Raw genomic sequence first — 23,756 nt, 5'->3', positions numbered from 1 at the left:
GCCGAATGGGCCTTCCTTATCTGTAAGGAAGCTGTGATCTTGCAATGATGGTCCAGGAGGATGGGAACTTTTCTGTTTGAATTATCTGTGAGTAATAAGTTTTAAAACAGTTTTATTTTGATTGGGGAGAGGGGGGAAATCACACCAAAATTCCAAGGTTGTAATTAACACGGAAGGTGCTGGAAATAAGATGCCAAGATAAGTACACGAAGGAGAAAGGAATAGAAGGATATGCTGATAGGGTGAGATGAAGTAGGGAGGGAGGGGGCTCGTGTGGAGCATAAACACCAGCATGGGCCAGTTGGGCCGAATGGCCTGTTTCTGTGCTGTAAAATTCCATGGAATTCTTTGTAATACTATCTGAAAAGATGAACGATTTGTTAACATTTCAACTTATCTCATAATGGTCCGTGATCAGGACTGCACATCCCATTGGTCAACGCTCTTTGAATAAGCCTATGGGATTCTCCTCAGTGAGCAAGTACACCTCCCGGTGAGGTACACTGACCAGGTCCCACCCCTGCCCTCAGCTCAGCATCTGACCCCATATCCGCTCCATCACCAAGGCCGCCTACTTCCACCTCTGTAACATCGCCCGTCTCCACCCCCTGCCTCAGCTCATCTGCTGCTGAAACCCTCATCCGTGCCTTTGTTACCTCCAGACTCGACTATTCCAATGCTCTCCTGACCGGCCTCCCATCTTCCACCCTCCGTAAACTTGAGCTCATCCAAAACTCTGCTGCCTGTATCCGAACTCGCACCAAGTCCCGTTCACCCATCACCCCCTGTGCTCGCTGACCCACATTGGCTCCCGGTCCGGGAACGCCCCGATTTTAAAATTCTCATCCTTGTTTTCAAATCCCTCCATGACCCTCGCCCCCCTCCCTATCTCTGTAACCTCCTCCAGCCCTACAACCCTCCGAGATCTCTGCGCTCCTCCAATTCTGGCCTCTTACGCATCCCCCGATTTTCATCGCCCCACCATTGGCGGCCGTGCCTTCAGCTGCCGGGGCCCTAAGCTCTGGAATTCCCTCCCTAAACCTCTCCGCCTCTCTCTCCTCCTTTAAGACGCTCCTTAAAACCTACCTCTTTGACCGAGCTTTTGGTCACCTGTCCTAAAATCCCCTTAAGTGGCTCGGGGTCAAATTTTGTTTGATAATCGCTCCTGTGAAGAGCCTTGGGAAGTTTTACTGTGTTAAAGGCGCTATATAAATGCAGGTTGTTGTTGTTGTTGTTGTTCCTCCTCCTCCTCCTCCTCCTCCTCCGGGGTGGAGATATGACACCAGTTGGCCTCAGTGCCCCTGGCCCGTGTGCGTGTAAAAAAAAAAATTCACAGACTGTTGCTGCCCCTGATCACCGACCCAGAGCCTCCTGCTTTTTGGGAGCTGCGACGCTCCGCGTGGCCGAATATCCGGCCTCTGCTCACGCGGTGGCCACTCGGGTGAGGGGTCGGTGCCTGTTTGGATCCAGGCCCAGTCTGGGGGGGGGGCAGCGTCAGCGACTTCCGGAGAGCGGAGGAGCTGAGGGAAGCAGCGGACCCCGCGGGGGAACAGGCCTCCTGCCCGCTGGCATCAAGCTGTGGCTGTAGATGGTGCTGTTGGCCAGGTTTGGGGAGGAGTTGATGTGTGGAGTGTTGTGTTGGGGGGGTTGTTGCTGGGAGGTGTGGAACGGGTTAAACAGGAGGTAGCAACTTCTACAAGACAGCACAACAAAGGCAGGCGAAGTGCGTTCATAACAGGAGAGAGAGAGAGAGAGAGAGAGAGAGAGTGAGAGAGGCAGGGGCAGGATGGCAGTGATGAAAGGGGACGACGCTGTAGTGCAGGGAGCTGTCCAGGCTTGACACTGAATACACTTTAAATGCTGATTTCACTGCCAGTACGGGGATAGTCTGGACTGAGAGCCCCGAGTCCTCGGGATTTCCCTGGACACTTGGCATTAGGCAGTGGGGAGCGGCGTCATCCTGTCCCAAAGCAGCATCGGGATGGGACTCTAGTACAACGAGCCACCTCTACCTCAGGCTCACAACCCTTCCCCCCCCCCCCAACTCCATCCCACCCCCCCCCACCTTTAACCCCCCCCCCCACTCAGCCCTGGCGTACGATGGAGGCACAGAGAGCCAGCCCTAGCCCCGCAGCCTAATCACCGGTGCAATGCCCACTCCTGGAGTCAGTGGGTTTCTGCTGCTGCGGTAGTTGCAAGGGCCGCAGGGCGGGAGACGTTCACCGCGGTGACGCGATGAGGGCTGGACTGGCGGTCGCTGCGTTGCTCCTGAACTCTGCGCTGATCACCTTGGCTCAGGTAAGGGTGAGTTTATTTCATACACGGGGTGAAGAGGAGGGGAGGGCAGCCTGCGGGCTGAGAGTACGCACCGATACTGGCAGCGTCGAGTGATTCTTAAAAAATCATGATGTGGAGATGCCGGTGATGGACTGGGGTGGACAAATGTAAAGAATCTTACAACACCAGGTGTTGTAAGATTTTATTTGAAAATCACAAGCTTTCGGAGATTATCTCCTTCGTCAGGTGAAGTGTGGGACTCCTTGAATGTTACCGCATTTATAGTCAGAGAACAATACCTGGTGATTACAGATAATCTTTCCAACTGCCCGTTGTCAAGGCAATCAAAGTGTTCAGACAGAGTGATGTTACCTACAGGACCACCGAATACACAAACGGCCAGAACACAAGACAGAGAGAGAGAGGGAGAAACATCCGAAAGGAAGAGAAAGACAGAGAATGACCCGTTGTATTAAAAACAGATAACCTTTATTCGCTGGTGGGGTCAGCGTCAGTGACGGGAGAGGTGTGCGTCGCTCTACTGTCTGATACACAAGGCTGTTCGCCTGCAACGGGATCAATTACGACCGGGAAATAAGACCCGATTCTCAGTGGGCGGCAGTCTCTCTCTCCTCCCTCCTCTCTCTCTCTCTCTCCCCTCCTCTCTCTCTCTCCTCCCTCCTCTCTCTCTCCTCCCTCCTCTCTCTCTCCTCCCTCCTCTCTCTCTCCTCCCTCCTCTCTCTCTCTCTCTCCCCTCTGAGTCAGAAGGTCATGGGTTCAAGTCCCCACTCCAGAGACTTGAGCACAAGATCGAAGCTGACACTTCGGTGCAGTACTGAGGGAGGTGCTGCACTGTCAGACGTGCCGTCTTTCAGATAAGACGATAAACCGAGGCCTCGTCTGCCCTCTCGGGTGGACGTAAAAGATCCCACGGCCACTATTTCGAAGAAAAGCAGGGGAGTTCTCCCCAGTGTCCTGGAGCCAATATTTATCCCTCAACCAACATCACTAAAAAACAGATTATCTGGTCATTGCTGTTTGTGGGATCTTGCTGTGCGCAAATTGGCTGCCGTGTTTCCTACATTACAACAGTGACCACACTTCAAAAGTACTTAATTGGCTGTAAAGCGCTTTGGGACATCCTGAGGTCATGAAAGGCGCTATATAAATGCAAGTCTGTCTTTCTTTAGAAGGTTAGAGCTACCCTAGGATTTCTTACAGGACGCGAGTCGGTAAAAGGTTTGCAAAGGGGTCTCGGTGATTTGAGCTGCCTTGTGACATTCCACAGAAATGGCCTCGTTTCAACTGATTCCGTCTCAAGACGGAGTCCTGAACATCAAATGGATTCTTTAATAAAACCGTTACTGTGAACGTTCCCATACACTGGTTTTCCCAACTCTACAGTGAGAAGATGTGTCCACTTGTGGGGGAGACCAGGACTAGGGGGCCATAAATATAAGATAGTCACTAATAAATCCAATCGGGAATTCAGGAGAAACTTCTTCACCCAGAGAGTGGTGAGAATGTGGAACTCGCTCCCACAAGGAATGGTTGAGGTGAATAGTGGAGATACATTTAAGGGGAAGCTCAATAAACACGAGGGAGAAAGGAATAGAAGGATATGCTGATAGGGTGAGATGAAGTAGGGAGGGAGGAGGCTCGTGTGGAGCATAAACACCGGCATGGACCTGTTGGGCCGAATGGCCTGTTTCTGTGCTGTAAAATTCTATGTAATTCTATGTAATTATTTCCCCTCTTAGGACCCGGCCTTATCGAGGAGGGTGGAGGAGGCTGACTGCCACTGCAAGTGCATCGTCAAACAGCCCGGCCCCGAGGACACAAGGCCGAGGGCCGGCAAGCTTTGGCCCGAGGACTTGTACCCACTGGAGAGGTCGGGTCCCGGGTCAAAGTGCAAGTGTTACTGCGAGGTCGACCAGTGTGAGGCCAAGAGCAAGCAGACAGCGGGAAGGACAAAGATGCTCGTCTCGGACTTGACGACAGTAAGTTTCACACCCACGCCCAGCGCAGTCTCCGGCACTGCCTTCTGGCGCTTGCTTACGCGGCAAAACCACGAGAGGGCCAGGAATAGCCGGTGGGGCCTGCGGCTCACTGTCTGAAGTTCAATAAGATCCAATTATAAACAGGACAGATAAAAATAAAACGTCAGAGATACGCGGCAGGTCAGTCAGTGTTTGTAAAGAGGAAAAACTCGGTTACTGTCTCAGGTGTGACTCCTTCATCAGAACTGGAAGACAAGTGAGATCGGGTGAACGAGACAGAGGGGGAAAAAATAGGGAAAAGGGGGTGGGAACTGTGACCAGAGATACCCGCGATCGCAGCACAGCCAAGGGCCGCACTCGAGCCGGGGGCCTGGAGTCAATGGGGAGCTGGCGTTCCTTCCCTCCCTCCTGCCCGCCCTTCCTCCCTCCCTCCTTCTTTCTCTCTCTCCGCCCGCCCTTCCCTCCCTATCCGCCCTCCCTCCTTCCTTCCCTCCCTCCTGCCCGCCCTTCCTCCCTCCCTCCTTCTTTCCCTCCCTCCTGCCCACCCTTCCTCCCTCCTTCCGTCCCTCTCTCCACACCCTTCCTCCCCCCCACCCTTCCCTCCGGATTCGCCCTCCCTCCTTCCTCCCTCCCTCTTTCTTTCCCTCCCTCCCCCCGCCCTTCCTCCCTCCCTCCTCCTTCCCTCCCTCCTGCCCGCCCTTCCTCCCTCCCTCCTTCTTTCCCTCTCTCCCCCCGCCATTCCTCCCTCCCTCCTCTTTCCCTCTCTCCCCGCCCTTCCTCCCTTCCTTCCCACTTGCCCGCCTTTCCTCCCTCACTCCCTCCCTTCCCTCCCTCGTTCCCTCCTTTCCCTCCCTCCCTCCCTCCCATCCCACGGTGAGACGGCCCTTACTTGGCGGCGTGAACCCTTGACCCCTCGCGGTTCGAGCGGGCAGAGCATGCCGGAGACCCTCCGTATCTGATCCAAGTGTCTTGGTTCCCGTAGCTCCAGGCACTGGCTGCCGACCTTCAGGAGATCTTTGACAAAGCAGAGACCAAGAGACTGAACTCTTACTCGGCCAAACTCAACAGTCAACTGAAGAAGCTGGAGAAGGTAAGGGGGCCGTTCCTGTTTATATTTTACTCATTCTCGGGATGTGGGCATCACTGGCAAGGCTGGCATTTATTGCCCATCCCTAGTTGCCCTGAGAAGGTGGTAATAGAATGGAGAGACTCGCTTGGGCACTTCAGAGGGCAGTTAAGAGTCAACCACATTGGTGTGGGACTGGAGTCACATTTAGGCCCAGACCGGGTAAGGACGGCAGGTTTCCTTCCCTAAAGGACAGGAGTGAACCAGATGGGGTTTCTCTGTGTGGATTTGTTAGGGCGGTGACCTTGAGAAGCCTTTTATTGGGCTCCCACCACTGACACCAGCCTGAGTGGCCCCAGTGAATTAACCGTCAATGAAAGGCGAGTGACTTCCTGGCTGTGACATCAGCGCGCAGGAGAACGTAACCAATGCCGTAACATCAAATTATATTAACAGGGAAGGATATTGAATCTGATGGTATCAGTGGGCTCAAGAGACAATTGAATGCGTTTCTGGAGAGAGGTGGGGTTGAGAGACATGTGGAGAAGGTTGGTCACCTCCCATTGGCTCCCGGTCCGGGAACGCCTCGATTTTAAAATTCTCATCCTTGTTTTCAAATCCCTCGCCCCCTCCCTATCTCTGTAACCTCCTCCAGCCCTACCACCCTCCGAAATCTCTGCGCTCCTCCAATTCTGGCCTCTTGCACATCCCCGATTTTAATCGCTCCATCATTGGCGGCCGTGCCTTCAGCTGCCTGGGCCCTAAGCTCTGGAATTCCCTCCCTAAACCTCTCCGCCTCTCTCCCCTCCTTTAAGACGCTCCTTAAAACCCACCTCTTTGACCAAGCTCTTGGTCACCTGCGCTGATATCTCCTTTTTGTGGCATGACGCTCCTGTGAAGCACCTTGGGGGCGTTTTACAACATGAAAGGCGCTGTATAAATGCAAGTTGCTGTTGTCAGATGGGGATAATCTATGAAAAAAAAAGCCAGGCAGGCTTGTGTGGGTGTAATGTTCTTATATTTTAAAATGAAAACTGAATTTTGGGTGCGTGTGTTTTTTGTTTTTAACAAGAGGGTGGAACGCAATGTGTCCAGTGTCAGTGTCCTTCTGAAGGAGGCCTTCGAAAAACTCGTTCAGCACCGCCACATCTACCAGAACCTCTCCAGCACCATGAGGGCCGTCAAGAAGGAGCTGAGCAAATTTAACTCCCAACTGAGGAAGCAACAGCCCTTACCGCAGGAGAGAAAAGTGAAGGTACCTGCCCAAGGCCTATCTCCCTTCAAGTACCAGAGCAGGCCTGGGGCCCCCATGATCTGAATTACAGAAACAGGCCATTCGGCCCAACTGGTCAATGCTGGTGTTTATGCTCCACACGAGCCTCCTCCCTCCCCTCTTTCGTCTCTCCCTATCACCATATCCTTCTATTCCCTTCTCCCTCACGTGTTTATGCAGCTTCCCCTTAAATATATCTCTGCTGTTCGCCTCAACCACTCCTCATGGGAGCGAGTTCCACTCTCTGGGTAAATAAGTTTCTCCTGAATTCCCTATTGAACTGCCGTAAGACTCACTAAACCAATAACTAACTCTGTGCTGCTGCTCTGATACATTTTGCCCGGGGGGGGAGAGGTTGTGATAACTTTGTGTTCTGTGAAACAAAACTTTAAATCCCGTTCTTTATTAATGGGTGTACAATTTAGTCAGTCAATATCTGCCCTCCTATTGGGTGAAACTTTTTTTTATTAACAAGTAAAGGTTAACAATTGCCTGGAATTTCCGTGGGATTTCTCCGGTCAGCAATTGGCAGAAGCCCTGGAGAAGTTATGTGTTTTTTTTTTAACGTAGGCAAATTTGCACACAGCAAAATCCCACGGGTCGGAACCGGATAAATGACCAGTTAATCTGTTTTTGGTGGTGTTGCTTGAGGGTCGAATGTTGTCCCAGGAGACCGGGGAGAACTCCCCTGCTCGTCTTCGAAATAGTGACTTGGTTTAAAGTCTTATCCGAATGACGGTACCTCAGGCAATGCAGCACCAAAGAACAATCCAATTCGTCCCACTGCCTGCCCCACCACCCTGCTCTTTCCCCAGAGCCCTGCAAACTTTTCCCCTTCAAATATTTATCCAATTCCCTTTTGAAAGTTATTATTGAATCTGCTTCCACCGCCCTTTCAGGCAGTGAATTCCAGATCAGAACAACTCGCTGCGTAAAATAATTCTCCTCATCTCTCCTCTGGTTCTTTCATCCAATTACCTTAAATCTGTGTCCTCTGGTTACCGACCCTCCTGCCACTGGAAACAGTTTCTCCTTATTTCCTCCATCAAAACCCCTTCATGATTTTGAACACCTCGATCAAATCTCCCCCTTAACCTTCTCTGCTTTAAGGAGAAACTATCGCTGTCTTGCAGGTCACTGTGAAGCTAAACATAGGCGAGGCACCGTCCCTGAAAGCTAACATCTCGAAGGATGGCGCCCCCAAAGAATGGCCAGACCCTCAGCCCACCATCGCCCAGAAGCCCACCACGAGGCCTCACCCACCCACTGCTCGTCCTGGAGTCTTCTCCTCGGAGGCCGTGACCGGGAAACCTTCGGACGACAACGGAAACATGAGTGAGTCCACCATCAAACCTTTTCAGAACGCCCGGGACGCTTTTCGAAGTTCCACCAGACATTGGAGCATTGCCTTTCCTGTCCTCTCTTTGGTCCTTCAGAAGATGTCGATGAGGCTTGGGTTTTGTGCAGGCACTGACTCCTCACTCCCCATTCCCCTCCCTCTCTGCCCCGACACTCAGCAGAGCAAGGCCTTTCATATCAAGGTTGTGAGTTTGAACGCGGATTGGCACCAAAACCCCAACTGGTTGACTCATAGGGACAGGAGGAGGCCATTCAGCCCCTCGAGCCTATGCCGCCATTCAATCAGATCATGGCTGATCTGTGTCCTAGCTCCATCCACCCGCCTCGGCTCCATACCCCTGGGCTAGCAAAAATCTAGCGATCTCAGATTTAAAATTATTAATTGAGCTCGCATCTACTGCTTTTTATCATAGAATCATAGAAATTTACGGCACAGAAGGAGGCCATTTGGCCCATTTTGTGGGAGAGAGTTTGCGTGAATTCCCTAACTTCTTTCCTGAATGTCCTGGCTCTGATTTTAAGGTTATGCCCTCTTGTCCTAGACAGAGGAAATAGTTTCTCTCCATCCACCCTATCAAAAATCCTAAAAACCTCAATCAAATCACCCCTTAACCCTCTATATTCCAGGCCTCGTTTATGTAATCGCTCTTCATAGTTTAACCCTTGGACTCCTGTTCTTCAGGGAAGACCAAACCTGGTCTGGTTTGGTTCAGTGTAGTTTGGTTTAGAACCCTAAAGTGTCCTTCCAGTGATGCATTTGTTGGGAGAATGAGGAGAGGCAATATAAACTAAATGGTACGATTTTAAAGGGGGTGCAGGAACAGAGAGACCTGGGGGTGTAGGTACACAAATCTTTGAAGATGGCAGGACAAGTTGAGAAGGCTGTTAAAAAAGCATATGGGATCCTGGGCTTTATTAATAGAGGCACAGAGTACAAAAGCAAGGGAATTATGCAAAACCTTTATAAATCACTGGTCAGGCCTCAGCTGGAGTAATGTGTTCAATTCTGGGCACCGCACTTTAGGAAGGATGTCAAGGCCTTAGAGAGAGGGCAGAGGAGATTTACTAGCATGGTATCAGGGATGAGGGAGTTCAGTTATGTGGAGAGACTGGAGAAGCTGGGGTTGTTCTCCTTAGAACAGAGAAGGTTAAGGGGAGATTTGATCGAGGGGTTCAAAATCATGAACGGTTTTGACAGTAAATAAGGAGAAACTGTTTCCAGTGGCAGGAGGGTCGGGAACCAGAGGACACAGATTTAAGGTGATTGGCAAAAGAACCAGAGATGACATTTGTTTATGCAGTGAGTTGTTCTGATCTGGAATTCACTGCCTGAAAGGGCGGTGGAAGCAGATTCAATAATAACTTTCAAAAGGGAATTGGATAAATACTTGAAGGGAAAAAATGTACAGGACTATGGGGAAAGAGCAGGGAGGATGTTTCCCCTGGCTGGGGGGTCCATAACCAGGGGTCACTGTCTCAGGATAAGGGGTCGGCCATTTAGGACTGAGATGAGGAGAAATTTCTTCACTCAGAGGGTGGTGAATCTTTGGAATTCTCTACCCCAGAGGGCTGTGGAGGCTCAGTCATTGAGTACATTCAAAACAGAGAGCGATAGATTTCTAGATATTAAAGGCATCAAGGGATGAGGGGATAGTGCAGGAAAATGGCGTTGAGGTAGAAGATCAGCCATGATCAGATTGAATGGCGGAGTTCGGAAGAATGAGAGGCGATCTTATTGAAACATATAAGATTGTGAAGGGGCTTGATCGGGTGGATGCGGTGAGGATGTTCCCAAGGATGGGTGAAACTAGAACTAGGGGGCATAATCTTAGAATAAGGGGCTGCTCTTTCAAAACTGAGATGAGGAGAAACTTCTTCACTCAGAGGGTAGTAGGTCTGTGGAATTTGCTGCCCCAGGAAGCTGTGGAAGCTACATCATTAAATAAATTTAAAACAGAAATAGACAGTTTCCTAGAAGTAAAGGGAATTAGGGGTTACGGGGAGCGGGCAGGAAATTGGACATGAATTTAGATTTGAGGTTAGGATCAGATCAGCCATGATCTTATTGAATGGCGGAGCAGGCTCGAGGGGCCGATTGGCCTACTCCTGCTCCTATTTCTTATGTTCTTATGAGCAGGGGGAGTGGGACTAATTGGATAGCTCTTTCAATGAGCCGGCACAGGCATGATGGGCTGAATGGCCTCCTCCTGTGCTGTACCTACTATGATACTACGAATATACGATAAAGGATTAGAGCAACTAAGAACTCTCCCCCTCTCTCTCTGGTTCCAGTTCGGGAAGACGGTTGTGACGGAACACTAGTGATGATCAGGGACCCGGAGACTCACAGCAGCTATGGGCGTGCGGAAGGGGCTTGGATGAAGGACTCGGTGGTCAATCAGGAGAGGGTCTACGTGGCCAACTACTTCTTTGGGACCACCCTGATCGAGTTCCGCAACCTGGAACATTTCAAACTGGGTAAGGTTTCTCGTGAACACACTGCAGGCTGACTTCCCGACCTGGAATGGTACAGCACAGGACGAGGCCATTCGGCCCATCGTGCCTGTGCCGGCTCTTTAAAAGAGCGATCCAATTAGTCCCGCTCCCCCCCACTCTGTAAATCTTTTTCCTTTTCCAGTGTTTATCCAATTCCCCTTTGAAAGTTATTATTGAATCTGCTTCCACCGCCCTCTCAGGCAGCGCATTCCAGATCATCATAACTCGCTGCGTAAGAAAATATTCTCCTCATCTCCCCTCTGGTTCTTTTGCCAATTATCTTAAGTCTGTGTCCTCTGGTTACCGACCCTCCTGCCACTGGAACCAGTTTCTCCCCGTCTACTCTATCCTCTGCCAGTGCAGCGCTCTCTCGGTACGTACACTGGGGAATGTCTGCCTGGTCTCGAGTCCTCAGGAGTGGGGACTTGAACGCACCAACTTCTGACTCAGAGGCGAGGGCATCCCCTCCGAACGTTCCTTCCTACCCCTCGTTTCGTGCTCTGGCTCCTCTCGTCTGCCGGCACTGGACAGCTTTGACGGGCGAGTGTATCACAGCACCCGACGATGAACGCCCCTCTCTTCCCCCCACCCCCCCGCCGTGCTGTACGCTTCACAGACAGCTGTGCGACAGACTCGCACGGAGCACTATCTGAATGGAGACAAGTGCACACAGATCAGGGGCCTAGGTTTAGAATCTACTTCAGACCCAAATGACGGCGGGGGGCTTATCTACATAGGAGCGTTAAACGAAATGAGTTTGGACATTCTCACAACTATTGGACGTAGGAATGTAGGAACAGAAAGAGGCCATTCAGCCCCTCGAGCCTGTTCCCCAATTAGATCATGGCTGATAGAATCATAGAATCATAGAAGTTACAACATGGAAACAGGCCCTTCGGCCCAACATGTCCATGTCGCCCAGTTTATACCACTAAGCTAGTCCCAATTGCCTGCACTTGGCCCATATCCCTCTATACCCATCTTACCCATGTAACTGTCCAAATGCTTTTTAAAAGATAAAATTGCACCCGCCTCTACTACTGCCTCTGGCAGCTCGTTCCAGACACTCACCACCCTTTGAGTGAAAAAATTGCCCCTCTGGACCCTTTTGTATCTCTCCCCTCTCACCTTAAATCTATGCCCCCTCGTTATGATCTGTATCTTAACTCATCGTGGGCCGTGGGAGTGTGGACTAGTCTACTCAGGCTTCCAATATCCCCTTAAGGCCATCACCCAACAAAAATCTGTCGATCTCAGTCATGAAAATTTCAATTGATCCCCAGCCTCAAGAGCCTTTTGCACAGTCCCTTTGTGTGAAGAAGTGCTTCCTGATTTCACTTCTGGCTCTAATTTTAAGGTTCTGCCCCCTTGTTCTGGACTCCCCCCACCAGAGGAAATAGTTTCTCTCTATCCACCCTATCGAATCCTTTTAAGCGTTTAAACACCTCGATTTAGATCACCCCCTAAAGTGCTAAACTCGAGGGAATACAAGCCCAGTCTGTGCAGCCTCTCCTCGTAATTTAACCCCTTTTCGCCCCGGTATCATTCTGGTGAATCTGCCCTGCACCCCCTCCAAGGCCAATATATCCTTCCTGAGGTGCGGTGCCCAGAACTGAAGGCAGTCTCTCCAGGTGGGGGTCTGATCAAGGCTCCGTACGGCTGAAGCATCACACAGCGGCGACAAACAACGCAGGCGCATTGGTCGTGCGGTGGCGGTCGCTCCTGGGACCGGTTAGTTGCAGCGGTATCTCTGTGGTTACCTCTGCAACCCTTTGTGTTCGGCCTGTGCAGCGGCTGAAAGCAGCACAGCTCTTTGAGATTAAGCACTGAGCAGGCTCGCTCCCATATATGGAGTCAGAATAAGTCCTGTTATCTCACGGACCCAGCAGTTCGCTCCCTCGCAGTAAACATTGTGTCCCTGCGGGCAGTGCACTTTAACCCTGAGAGCGCTGGGGTGAGTTAGCCGGTCCGGGAGCTGTCCGGCTGTAAGCGGGGGTGGGGGTGGGGGTGGGGGTGGGGAGAGGTTCCCTCGGGACACTGGGACCCCACCCACCCCCCCATTTCAACACATCTACAGTCAGAAACTTGGGATTCTCGGAAATCTGAACTTTCTGATCTTTGTTTTGTTTTTACAGAATGTGGGTGGATGAAGCAATGAATCAGCAGGATAAAGGGGGGCGGGGGGGAGGGCTTTTACATACAGGAAGATGGAGGAACAAGAGTGGGAAATGATTGGAACAGAGAAGGGAAAGGGGGTAATAGAGGTCATTGATTTAAAATTATCACAAAGTGTGAGGAGAGGGGATCAGGAGGAATTTGCTTTCCTCAGGGGGTTGTTGGGAGCACGGAATGGTTTAACCACCGAGAGTGGTTCAGGCGGAGACTTTTACCCCTTTCAAGGGAAAATTGGATAAATATTTGAAACAGGTGAAGACACAGAGCGGGGCTCTGAGGTTAGTTTTTGATTGATACAGGGCGAAGGGGAGAAAAACAGCCCCTCCGACAGTGCAGTGCTCCCTCAGTACTGACCCTCCGACAGTGCGGCGCTCCCTCAGTACTGACCCTCCGACAGTGCGGCGCTCCCTCAGTACTGACCCTCCGACAGCGCGGCGCTCCCTCAGTACTGACCCTCCGACAGTGCAGCACTCCCTCAGTACTGACCCTCCGACAGTGCGGCGCTCCCTCAGTACTGACCCTCCGACAGCGCGGCACTCCCTCAGTACTGACCCTCCGACAGTGCGGCGCTCCCTCAGTACTGACCCTCCGACAGTGCGGCGCTCCCTCAGTACTGACCCTCCGACAGTGCGGCGCTCCTTCAGTACTGACCCTCCGACAGTGCGGCGCTCCCTCAGTACTGACCCTCCGACAGTGCGGCGCTCCCTCAGTACTGACCCTCCGACAGTGCGGCGCTCCCTCAGTACTGACCCTCCGACAGTGCGGCGCTCCCTCAGTGCTGACCCTCCGACAGCGCGGCGCTCCCTCAGTACTGACCCTCCGACAGCGCGGCGCTCCCTCAGTGCTGACCCTCCGACAGTGCGGCGCTCCCTCAGTACTGACCCTCCGACAGCGCGGCGCTCCCTCAGTGCTGACCCTCCGACAGCGCGGCGCACCCTCAGTGCTGACCCTCCGACAGCGCGGCGCTCCCTCAGTGCTGACCCTCCGACAGTGCGGCGCTCCCTCAGTACTGACCCTCCGACAGTGCGGCGCTCCCTCAGTACTGACCCTCCGACAGTGCGGCGCTCCCTCAGTGCTGACCCTCCGACAGTGCGGCACTCCCTCAGTGCTGACCCTCCGACAGCGCGGCGCTCCCTCAGTACTGACCCTCCGACAGCGCGGCGCTCCCTCAGTACTGACCCTCCGACAGTGCAGTGCTCCTTCTGACTCAGAGGCGAGAGTGCTATCCACTGAGGCTGACACTGTGAAACTATAAAACTCTTTGGGACATTTTCCTATGTTAAAGGCAGGCAGTTGCGATATTGAATTGGTCAGAGAATGATTTCCCCAACGTTAAGACGACTCTTGGTCGCCAAGGCAGCTTACGGTCCGGTTGCATGTTTCCAGGTCGCTGGAGTAACACGTACAAGCTGCCTTACAGTTGGATTGGGACCGGCCATGCCGTGTACAATGGTTCCTTCTACTACAACAAGGCCTACACGCGGAACATCATCCGCTACGACCTGCGGCAGAGGACGGCCACCAGCTGGAGTTCACTGGACGACCTGGTGACGCAGTCCGCCACCCTGTCTGCGTGGAAGGGCTACTCGGAGGTGGACTTCACGGTGGACGAGAGCGGCCTGTGGGTGGCCTACTTCTCCAACGACTTTGGCTACCTGCCCGAGGAGGTCTTGGTGCTCAGCCGGTTGGATCCCATTGACCTAAGCGCCAGGAAGGAGACCACTTGGAAAACCCAACTCAGACGGTCTTCCTACGGCAACTATTTCCTGATCTGCGGAGTCTTTTACGCCATGAACCTGCAGAAGGAGAAGGAGGGCATCGTCACCTATGCCTTCGACACCCACACAGGCTTCGAGTCTAACCCGGGGCTGACCATTCAAAGCAATTACTCTTACCTCACCCAGATAGACTACAACCCAATAGACAAACTGCTCTATGCTTGGGATAATGGATTCCAAGTGACCTACAATGTTATATTTGCTTACTGACTTGTGTAACTTGCTGCCCTCGCCTCTGACTCAAGCCTGGGACCAGGAGTCCCAAATGCATCAGTTGGCCTTTGTAATAAATAGAATTTTACAGCACAGAAACAGGCCATTCGGCCCAACTGGTCTATGCCGGCGTTTATGCTCCACACGAGCATCCTCCCTCCCTACTTCATCTCACCCTATCACCATATCCTTCTATTCCTTTCTCCCTCATGTGTTTATCGAGCTTCCCCTTAAATGTATCTCTGTTATTCGCCCCAAACTACTCCTTGTGGGAGTGAGTTCCACATTCTCACCACTCTCTGGGTGAAGAAGTTTCTCCTGAACTCCCTACTGGATTTGTTAGTGACTATCTTATATTTATGGCCCCCTACATTTGTCTACCTTATCGAACCCCTTCATTATGTCAAAGACCTCTATCAAGTCACCCCTCAGCCTTCTCTTTTCTGGAGAAAAGACCCCCAGCCTGCTCAGTATCCCTCCCAAACCAGTGTTCATTCTGCGTGAGTGAAACCAACGAGATCTCGGGCACCATCTCCGTGGAGTTTGTTTTTCACCCGACACCAACATGTGACGCGTTTCCAGTCGATGGCATTGGCGCGTGACCAGGAGTGGGAACATAGGAACAGGAGGAGGCCATTCAGCCCCTCGAGCCTGTTCCGCCATTCAATTAGATCATGGTTGATCTGTATCTTAACTCCATCTACCCACCTTGGTTCTGTAACACTTAATACCCTTACCCAACAAAAATCCATCAATCTCAGTGTTAAAATTTCCAATTGACCCCCAGCCTCAACAGCTTTTTGGGGGAGAAAGTTCCAGATTTCCACTCCCCTTTGTGTGAAGAAGTGCTTCCTGACATCACCCCTGAACGGCCTGGCTCTAATTTTAAGGTTCTGCCCCCTTGTTCTGGACTCCCCCCACCAGAGGAAATAGTTTCTCTCTATCCACCCTATCAAATCCTTTAATCATCTTAAACACCTCAATTAGATCATCCCTTAATCTTCTACACTCGAGGGAATACAAGCCCAGTCTGCGCAACCTGTCCTCGTAATTTAACCCTTTTAGCCCCGGTATCATTCTGGTGACTCTGCGCTGCACCCCCTCCAAGGCCAATATATCCTTCCTGAGGCGCGGCGCCCACAACTGAATGTAATACTCCAGAACCCTGATAACTTTATCCCCTTGTGAAGCTTGCAGGTAGACACCAAACGTCGGGGCCCCTTAACCACTGCCCCTTTGCCAAGACGAGCTGACTCAGGACACACTGGGTGAATTAGCCTCGGTTATGGATCACAGTCTATTGTTTTTCTTATTTCTTTTGGAAGCCTGAGTAGACTAGTCCACACTCCCACGGCCCACGATGAATTCACTCGGAAAGATTTGTAGCCATAGCAACCTTCCTGTAAGGAGGTGGGGCTTGTACGCCTCCTGACAGGAAGGCTGCTACGGCTACAGGAGAGTTTGCAGCTGATCGGAACCCAGAGGGAACGTGGAGCCCACCAGTCCTGTAACCTCTTAAACCCCCCAAAATCCCGCATCTGCTGAGGACTTCAATATTGTGTTCAAATATGTAAGAATTTTGTTCTTGTAATTGCAAATTATTTTTACTCTTCGGTCATACCATAAACTGCACCTTTTCTAAACTATATAAAGACTAATTTCTCTCCTCTCCCGAGGGCAGTGCCATTGGGGTTGGGTTCTACACGCACTGACTGCCCTCTACTTTAGGAAGGGTGACAAAGCCTCAAAGAGGGTACAGAGGAGATTTACTAGAATGGGACCAGGGACCAGGGACTTCAGTTATGCGGAGAGACTGGAGAAGCTGGGATTGTTCTCCTTAAAGTAGCAAAGGTTAAGGGGGAGATGTGATCGAGGGGTTCAAAATCATGAAGGGTTTTGATAGAGTAAATAAGGAGAAACTGTTTCCAGTGGCAGAAGGGTCGGTAACCAGAAGACACAGATTTAAGGTAATTGGTAAAAGAACCAGAGGGGAGATTAATTTTTTTTAAACACAGCGAGTTACGATCTGGAATGCGCTGCCTGAAAGGGCGGTGGAAGCAGATTCAATAATAACTTTCAAAAGGGAATTGGATAAATACTTGAAGAGGAAAAATTTGCAGGGCATGGGACTAGTTGGACAGCTCTTTCAGAGAGCCAGCACAACTCAACGGGCCAAATGGCCTCCTTCTGTGATTCTACCCAGTACCCTCACTCGGTTGGGCATTCATGAGCGAACCGAGAAATAGATTGTGATCGGGCTATTCGAATGTGGAAGGCATCACCGTCTGACCCCCTTCCCACTGAAGGATGATCAGGACTGGCTGATTCTGGGTTTTTACAATAATCCGGCATGGTCATTTATTTTTTTCTGGTGACAGTCCACAAACGACCAGATTCATTAATTACATTTCACAGCTTGTCATGGTGAGGTTTGAACACTCTCTGTTGCTAGTCCAGTATCATAACCTCATATCACTGCTGTCTCTCAGTGGTAGCGCTCTCACCCGAGTCAGAGGGAGTGCTGCACTGTCGGAGGGGCCGTCTTTCAGACGAGACGTTAAACAGAGGCCCCGTCTGCCCCCTCAGGTGGACGTAAAAGATCCCTTGGCGCTATTTCGAAAAGGAGCAGGGGGGAGTTCTCCCCGGTGTCCTGGGCCCAATATTTATCCCTCAACCAACATCAGTTAAAAAAAAATTATCTGGTCGTTATGACATTGCTGTTTGTGGGACCTTGCTGAGGGCAAATTGGCTGCTGCGTTTCCTAAATTACAACAGTGACTACACTTCAAAAGTACTTCATTGGCTGTAAAGCGCTTTGGGACATCCAGAGGTTGTGAAAGGCACTATATAAATGCAAGTTCTTTCTTTTGTTTTCCTTAGTTTGGAAATTTTGTTCTCTAATTTTGCAATTTTTAAAAATAAATTTGTACTGAAGATGAGGATTATCCGTGTCGAAGAATAAAGATGTTATTTCCTCACCTTGGGAACCCAGTGTCAGTATCCAGCACTTCAGAGATTGCACAGTAAGATTCCCACTAACTAACTCCCACCTTCACCACACTGTTGTGGACTTTGTGGCCAGTGAAACTCGTCAATTTACCCCCAATTTATGGGATGTGTGAAATTACATCCGCTAGAGTCGAAAGGACACCAGTGACTATACTCAATATCCCAGAGGACATCCCTGGCACAAAACCCCTCTGCCTGCAGCCTGTATATACATCTCCCATCCCTTCCATCTCAAACAACTCATCTCTTTGGACAGAATCCAAACCCTTCATCTTAAAAAATAAATCCTCAATCCTCTTGTCTGCAATTGAAAATAAAATCACAATTCATGGAAACCCTCCTCGTTAATCAGAGCTCTGAAAACTTGTATTATCCACTGCACCACATGCAGGGACCGTATTGGAGCACAACACTCTCCGAGTGTGGATGTACCAGAGCCTAGCATAGCCTGAGTATAATGCTCTTTTAATTTTTGTACTCGATGATTGTGAGAATGCAACCTACACCTCTTCCTTCTCCCTCACACTGCCTGACCAGCTGCAGCCCACCGAGTCTCTTTCATGGCTACATGGTATAAAGATGACCGGAGTCTCCCAACACAGAATCCATGATGCTCCAGTTGTCCACAGCAAAGGACATCAGGCGCCTACAAGCCCATTCCCCACAAAAAGAGAAGCAGAACTATCTTAGAGCTTGGCAGACAACCAGATAGTTTTACAAGCAGTGGAGAAGTCATTAAGACCAAGCCCCTTAGTTTCCCCGGGATCATAGATTGATCCTCATCCGGTTTACAAACTGCTGCGTGCTTGCACCGTGTCTTGGTATGTCACAGTGTCGTCACCCGATGTGCGTCACCGTGTGATCCTGGGATGTGCGTCACCGTGTGATCCTGGGAAGTCCGTTCACCTCTCGGACCCTGGGTTTAATCCTGCGAGCTGAACAGAGGCAACGTTTTCATCTCTCGGCCGAATGGACAAGATCCAAAGTGACTGAAATATCTCCCCCCTCGGACCCTGTTACACGGTAACAGAGACCCCCCTCCCCTCTCGGACCCTATTACACGGTGACAGAGACCCCCCTCCCCTTTCGGACCCTGTTACACGGTAACAGAGACCCCCCTCCCCTCTCAGACCCTGTTACACTGACAGACCCCTCCCCTCTCGGACCCTGTTACACGGTGACAGAGACCCCCTCCCCCCTCGGACCCTGTTACACGGTAACAGAGACCCCCTCCCCTCTCGGACCCTGTTACACGGTGAGAGACCCCCTCCCCTCTCAGACCCTGTTACACGGTAACAGAGACCCCCTCCCCTCTCGGACCCTGTTACATGGTAACACTGAGACCCCCCTCCCCTCAGACCCCGTTACACTGAGACCCCTCCTCTCAGACCCTGTTACACTGAGACCCCTCCCCCTCAGACCCTGTTACACTGAGACCCCTCCCCCTCAGACCCTGTTACACTGAGACCCCTCCCCTCAGACCCTGTTACACTGAGACCCCTCCCCCTCAGACCCTGTTACACTGAGACCCCCCTCCCCTCAGACCCTGTTACACTGAGACCCCTCCCCTCAGACCCGGTTACACTGAGACCCCTCCCCCCTCAGACCCCTCCCCTCAGACCCAGTTACACTGAGACCCCTCCCCTCAGACCCAGTTACACTGAGACCCCTCCCCTCTCAGACCCTGTTACACTGAGACCCCTCCCCTCTCAGACCCTGTTACACTGAGACCCCTCCCCTCTCAGACCCTGTTACACTGAGACCCCTCCCCTCTCAGACCCTGTTACACTGAGACCCCTCCCTCTCAGACCCCTCCCCTCAGACCCAGTTACACTGAGACCCCTCCCCCCTCAGACCCGGTTACACTGAGACCCCTGCCCCTCAGGCCCCTCCCCTCAGACCCGGTTACACTGAGACCCCTCCCCCTCAGACCTGGTTACACTGAGACCCCTCCCCCTCAGACCTGGTTACACTGAGACCCCTCCCCTCAGACCCGGTTACACTGAGACCCCTCCCCTCAGACCCGGCTACACTGAGACCCCTCCCCCCTCAGGCCCAGTTACACTGAGACCCCTCCCCCTCAGACCGTGTTACACTGAGACCCCTCCCCCTCAGACCTGGTTACACTGAGACCCCTCCCCCTCAGACCTGGTTACACTGAGACCCCTCCCCCTCAGACCCAGTTACACTGAGACCCCTCCCCCTGAGACCCGGTTACACTGAGACCCCTCCCCCCTCAGATCCAGTTACACTGAGACCCCTCCCCCTCAGACCCTGTTACACTGAGACCCCTCCCCCTCAGACCCTGTTACACTGAGACCCCTCCCCCTCAGACCCTGTTACATTGAGACCCCCTCCCCCTCAGACCCGGTTACACTGAGACCCCTCCCCCCTCAGACCCAGTTACACTGAGACCCCTCCCCTCAGACCCAGTTACAGAGACCCCTCCCCCCTCAGACCCCTCCCCTCAGACCCGGTTACGCTGAGACCCCCCACTCAGACCCTGTTACACTGAGACCCCTCCCCCTCAGACCCGGTTACACTGAGACCCCTCCCCTCAGACCCTGTTACACTGAGACCCCTCCCCTCAGACCCTGTTACACTGAGACCCCTCCCCCTCAGACCCCTCCCCTCAGACCCAGTTACACTGAGACCCCTCCCCCCTCAGACCCGGTTACACTGAAACCCCTCCCCCTCAGACCCGGTTACACTGAGACCCCTCCCCCTCAGACCTGGTTACACTGAGACCCCTCCCCTCAGACCCTGTTACACTGAGACCCCTCCCCCTCAGACCTGGTTACACTGAGACCCCTCCCCCTCAGACCCAGTTACACTGAGACCCCTCCCCTCAGACCTGGTTATACTGAGACCCCTCCCCTCAGACCCTGTTACACTGAGACCCCCCCCCCTCAGACCCGGTTACACTGAGACCCCTCCCCCTCAGACCCAGTTACACTGAGACCCCTCCCCTCAGACCCTGTTACACTGAGACCCCTCCCCCCTCAGACCCTGTTACACTGAGACCCCTCCACCCTCAGACCCCTCCCCCTCAGACCTGGTTACACTGAGACCCCTCCCCTCAGACCCTGTTACACTGAGACCCCTCCCCCCTCAGACCCTGTTACACTGAGACCCCTCCTCCTCAGACCCTGTTACACGGTAACACTGAGACCCCTCCCCCCTCGGACCCTGTTACACTGAGACCCCTCCCTCTCAGACCCCCTCCCCTCTCAGACCCCGTTACACTGAGACCCCCTCCCCTCAGACCCCTCCCCTCTCAGACCCCATTACACGGTAAGAGACAGGACACCAGTCTGTCCTTTCTGATAAACTGAGAAGATGAAGATTAAAAACCAGTCAGATTTAACTCCAACACCTTTATTACAAACATCAAAACTTTACAGTGTTCAGCAATAAAAAAGGTATTTACACAAAATAAATCCCAAAACACTCATTTGCATAGTTCACAGAATCAGACAAGAATAGTTGCAGGCAGTCTGGGCAACAGCACGCAATTTAACTCTCCCACCCACCCACCTTCCACCTCTTGCATAGCTTGGGCATAACAAGTCAAAGTAATCGCGCTACAAGACGTGCACATTTTTTATTCTTTTGAAGGTTCCTCCCCACTGAATTTTTTGTGCTGCTCAGGACAGTGGATGTCAACGCAGGGAAACTAAACACTGGTCCCAGTTTAGCATCTGACATCAGCCCGCACACACTGGTCAGGGACGGTATGGGCGTCAGGGATGCAGATGGCTCCTTCTCTCCCTTCGCTCTGCCCCAAAACATGCCCTAACCTCAGCTGGTTTTAAAATAAAAAGGTACAATCTAGGACTCCATCGTATCACTTCCATACCCCACACCAATTGCTCGTGTCCTCGAGCGTTTGCCAGCTTGGTGCAGTTTCCAGCTGGGCACCCATGTCCATTATGAACTAGGTAAACTTAATTCTTGTAGAAAAAAATTACAGCTAAGACAGGAGATATTCATTATTTCATGGACTGGGGCTTGTATTCCCTTGAGTACAGCAGATTAAGGGGTGAACCAATTTAAGGTGTTTAAAAGGATTCGATGGGGTAGAGAGAAACTATTTCCTCTGGTGGGGGGAGTCCAGAACAAGGGGGCATAATCTTAAAATTAGAGCCGGGCCGTTCAGGGGTGATGTCAGGAAGCACTTCTTCACACAAAGGGGAGTGGAAATCTGGAACTCTCTTCCCGCCCCACTACGCCCAGAAAAAAGCCATTGAGGCTGAGGGTCATAGGAACAGGAGTAGGCCATTCAGCCCCTCGAGCCTGCTCCGCCATTTGATAAGATCATGGCTGATCTGTGATCTAACTCCATGTACCTGCCTTTGGCCCATATCCCTTAATACCTTTGGTTGCCAAAAAGCTATCTACCTCACATTTAAATTTAGCAATTGAGCTAGTATCAATTGCCGTTTGCGGAAGAGAGTTCCAAACTTCTACCACCCTTTGTGTGTAGAAATGTTTTCTAATCTCGCTCCTGAAAGGTCTGGCTCTAATTTTTAGACTGTGCCCCCTACTCCTAGAATCCCCATCCAGCGGAAATAGTTTCTCTCTATCCACCCTATCTGTTCCCCTTAATATCTTGTAAACTTCGATCAGGTCACCCCTTAACCTTCGAAACTCTAGAGAATACAACCCCAATTTGTGTAATCTCTCCTCGTAACTTAACCCTTGAAGTCGGGTCAATTGAAAAATTCAAAATGGAAATTGACAGATTTTTGTTAGGCAAGGGCATTAGGGGATGTGGAACCAAGGCAGGTAAATACAGTTGAGGTACAGATCAGCCATGATCTAATTGAATGGCGGTACATGCTCAAGGGGCTGAATGGCCTTCTCCTATTCCTATGTCCCTGGAGGTGGAGGGATAGTTTGCTAACCTCAAGGCTCAGCACCCCAAGATGCATTTGCTCTCCAGAATTTCCTTGCTCAAGATGCTTAGTTGCAATAAGTCGCCAGCAACATCTGCATAAAGGCAGAGTTTCAATTCAGGCAAAAACCAGAGGAATGGTGTGGGGCGGAGACAAGGAACAGAGGGAAATAAAGAGAGAAGGACGTGCAGAGCCAACGCTATTAACGTTTCAGATCGGTGTCCTTCATAACACCACTTCACCAAGTGAGCAAGTGCTGACACTGAACAGCCTGATAACCATGCAGTGGTAACGCAAAAGTCCCAAGTTAATCTGCATGCTGGCAGGAAAAGTAGATGTCAAGCTTACTATGAATGGTGCTGACAGCGAGGCAGAAAGGGATCTGGGCGTCAACGGTTTTAGTGCATAACCCATCAAATCATTGTGGAATAGCAACAAACAAAATGAATAGAACGCCACGTTATATTCCTGGGTCAGCTGTAAGTGCAAGTCAGAAGGTGTTCGTGCTAAAACTGTAACCGAGCCCACAGTCCCGCCAAACCTCGAGCATTGTGTTCAGATTTGTTCCAGCAAGACATAATGGGAAACACTGAAAGGCAGTGCAGAAAGGAGCAATCCCTGGTGTCAAAGGATTGAGTTACAAGGATGGATTGGAGAAAATGGGGCTTTAATGGAGACGAGAGAGAGGGGGCATAATAAGGTATAGAAATGGGACAGGCGAGGCCAAACCGGGTTGGCTACTTCAAGGACAGCCCAGGTTAAAACCGGTGAAAGGAAAAGTTTAGGATGGACTTTAGGAGGAACTGGACACAAAGATCAATATTTGGAATGGCCTCCTGGGTACTATAGAGGAGGTGAATAACCCCAGACTCATTCAGACTTAGGAGGGAATGTGGATGTTTTATTCTGGGTGGATGAACCCAGATGGGCTAAGTGACCGCCTTCATTGTGAATTCCCCAAAAGCCAATACTTACTTTCTTTTTTAAAACTGAAAATAATTACGCCATATCTGAATTGCACAATATTCTATTTTTAGCTCTTCCTGGACTCCTCCAAGACCCTTGTCCATATGCTGCCCTTTAAATTGCATTAGATCACTGATTTTTCCCATACTTCTTGAATAAGTAACATCATATTTAGCTGACAAAGTATCGCCCCCACCCCCTCACCATATCCTTTTCATTCCCCCCAGTACACTGACTGCGCCTTCA

At 51.4% G+C, this 23,756-nt stretch overlaps 1 protein-coding gene across 1 annotated transcript; it reads left to right on the top strand.

Moving 5' to 3' along the window:
• The first annotated feature begins 1,731 nt into the window (after positions 1-1,731).
• On the top strand, positions 1,732-17,597 carry LOC137305082 (olfactomedin-like protein 2A). Its single transcript, XM_067973861.1, has 7 exons — positions 1,732-2,298; positions 4,038-4,277; positions 5,260-5,367; positions 6,416-6,598; positions 7,750-7,951; positions 10,268-10,453; positions 14,033-17,597. The coding sequence occupies exons 1-7, from the start codon at positions 2,236-2,238 to the stop codon at positions 14,632-14,634; spliced, it is 1,584 nt and encodes a 527-aa protein (XP_067829962.1). The 5' UTR covers positions 1,732-2,235; the 3' UTR covers positions 14,635-17,597.
• The last annotated feature ends 6,159 nt before the right edge of the window (positions 17,598-23,756 follow it).

The sequence above is a fragment of the Heptranchias perlo genome, chromosome 39 (assembly GCF_035084215.1).
Source record: "Heptranchias perlo isolate sHepPer1 chromosome 39, sHepPer1.hap1, whole genome shotgun sequence".
NCBI classification, from domain to species: Eukaryota; Metazoa; Chordata; class Chondrichthyes; order Hexanchiformes; family Hexanchidae; genus Heptranchias; species Heptranchias perlo.
The sequence above is the reverse complement of the archived record's forward strand: the minus strand, read 5'-3'. Positions and strand labels throughout refer to the sequence as shown.

Excerpts from the sequence above, each read along its gene's own strand:
- LOC137305082 (XM_067973861.1), top strand. The coding sequence starts at position 2,236 with ATGAGGGCTGGACTGGCGGTCGCTGCGTTGCTCCTGAACTCTGCGCTG. Across the intron at positions 6,599-7,749 it reads CGCAGGAGAGAAAAGTGAAG|GTCACTGTGAAGCTAAACAT; the intron begins GTACCTGCCCAA and ends GCTGTCTTGCAG. Across the intron at positions 10,454-14,032 it reads CCTGGAACATTTCAAACTGG|GTCGCTGGAGTAACACGTAC; the intron begins GTAAGGTTTCTC and ends GCATGTTTCCAG.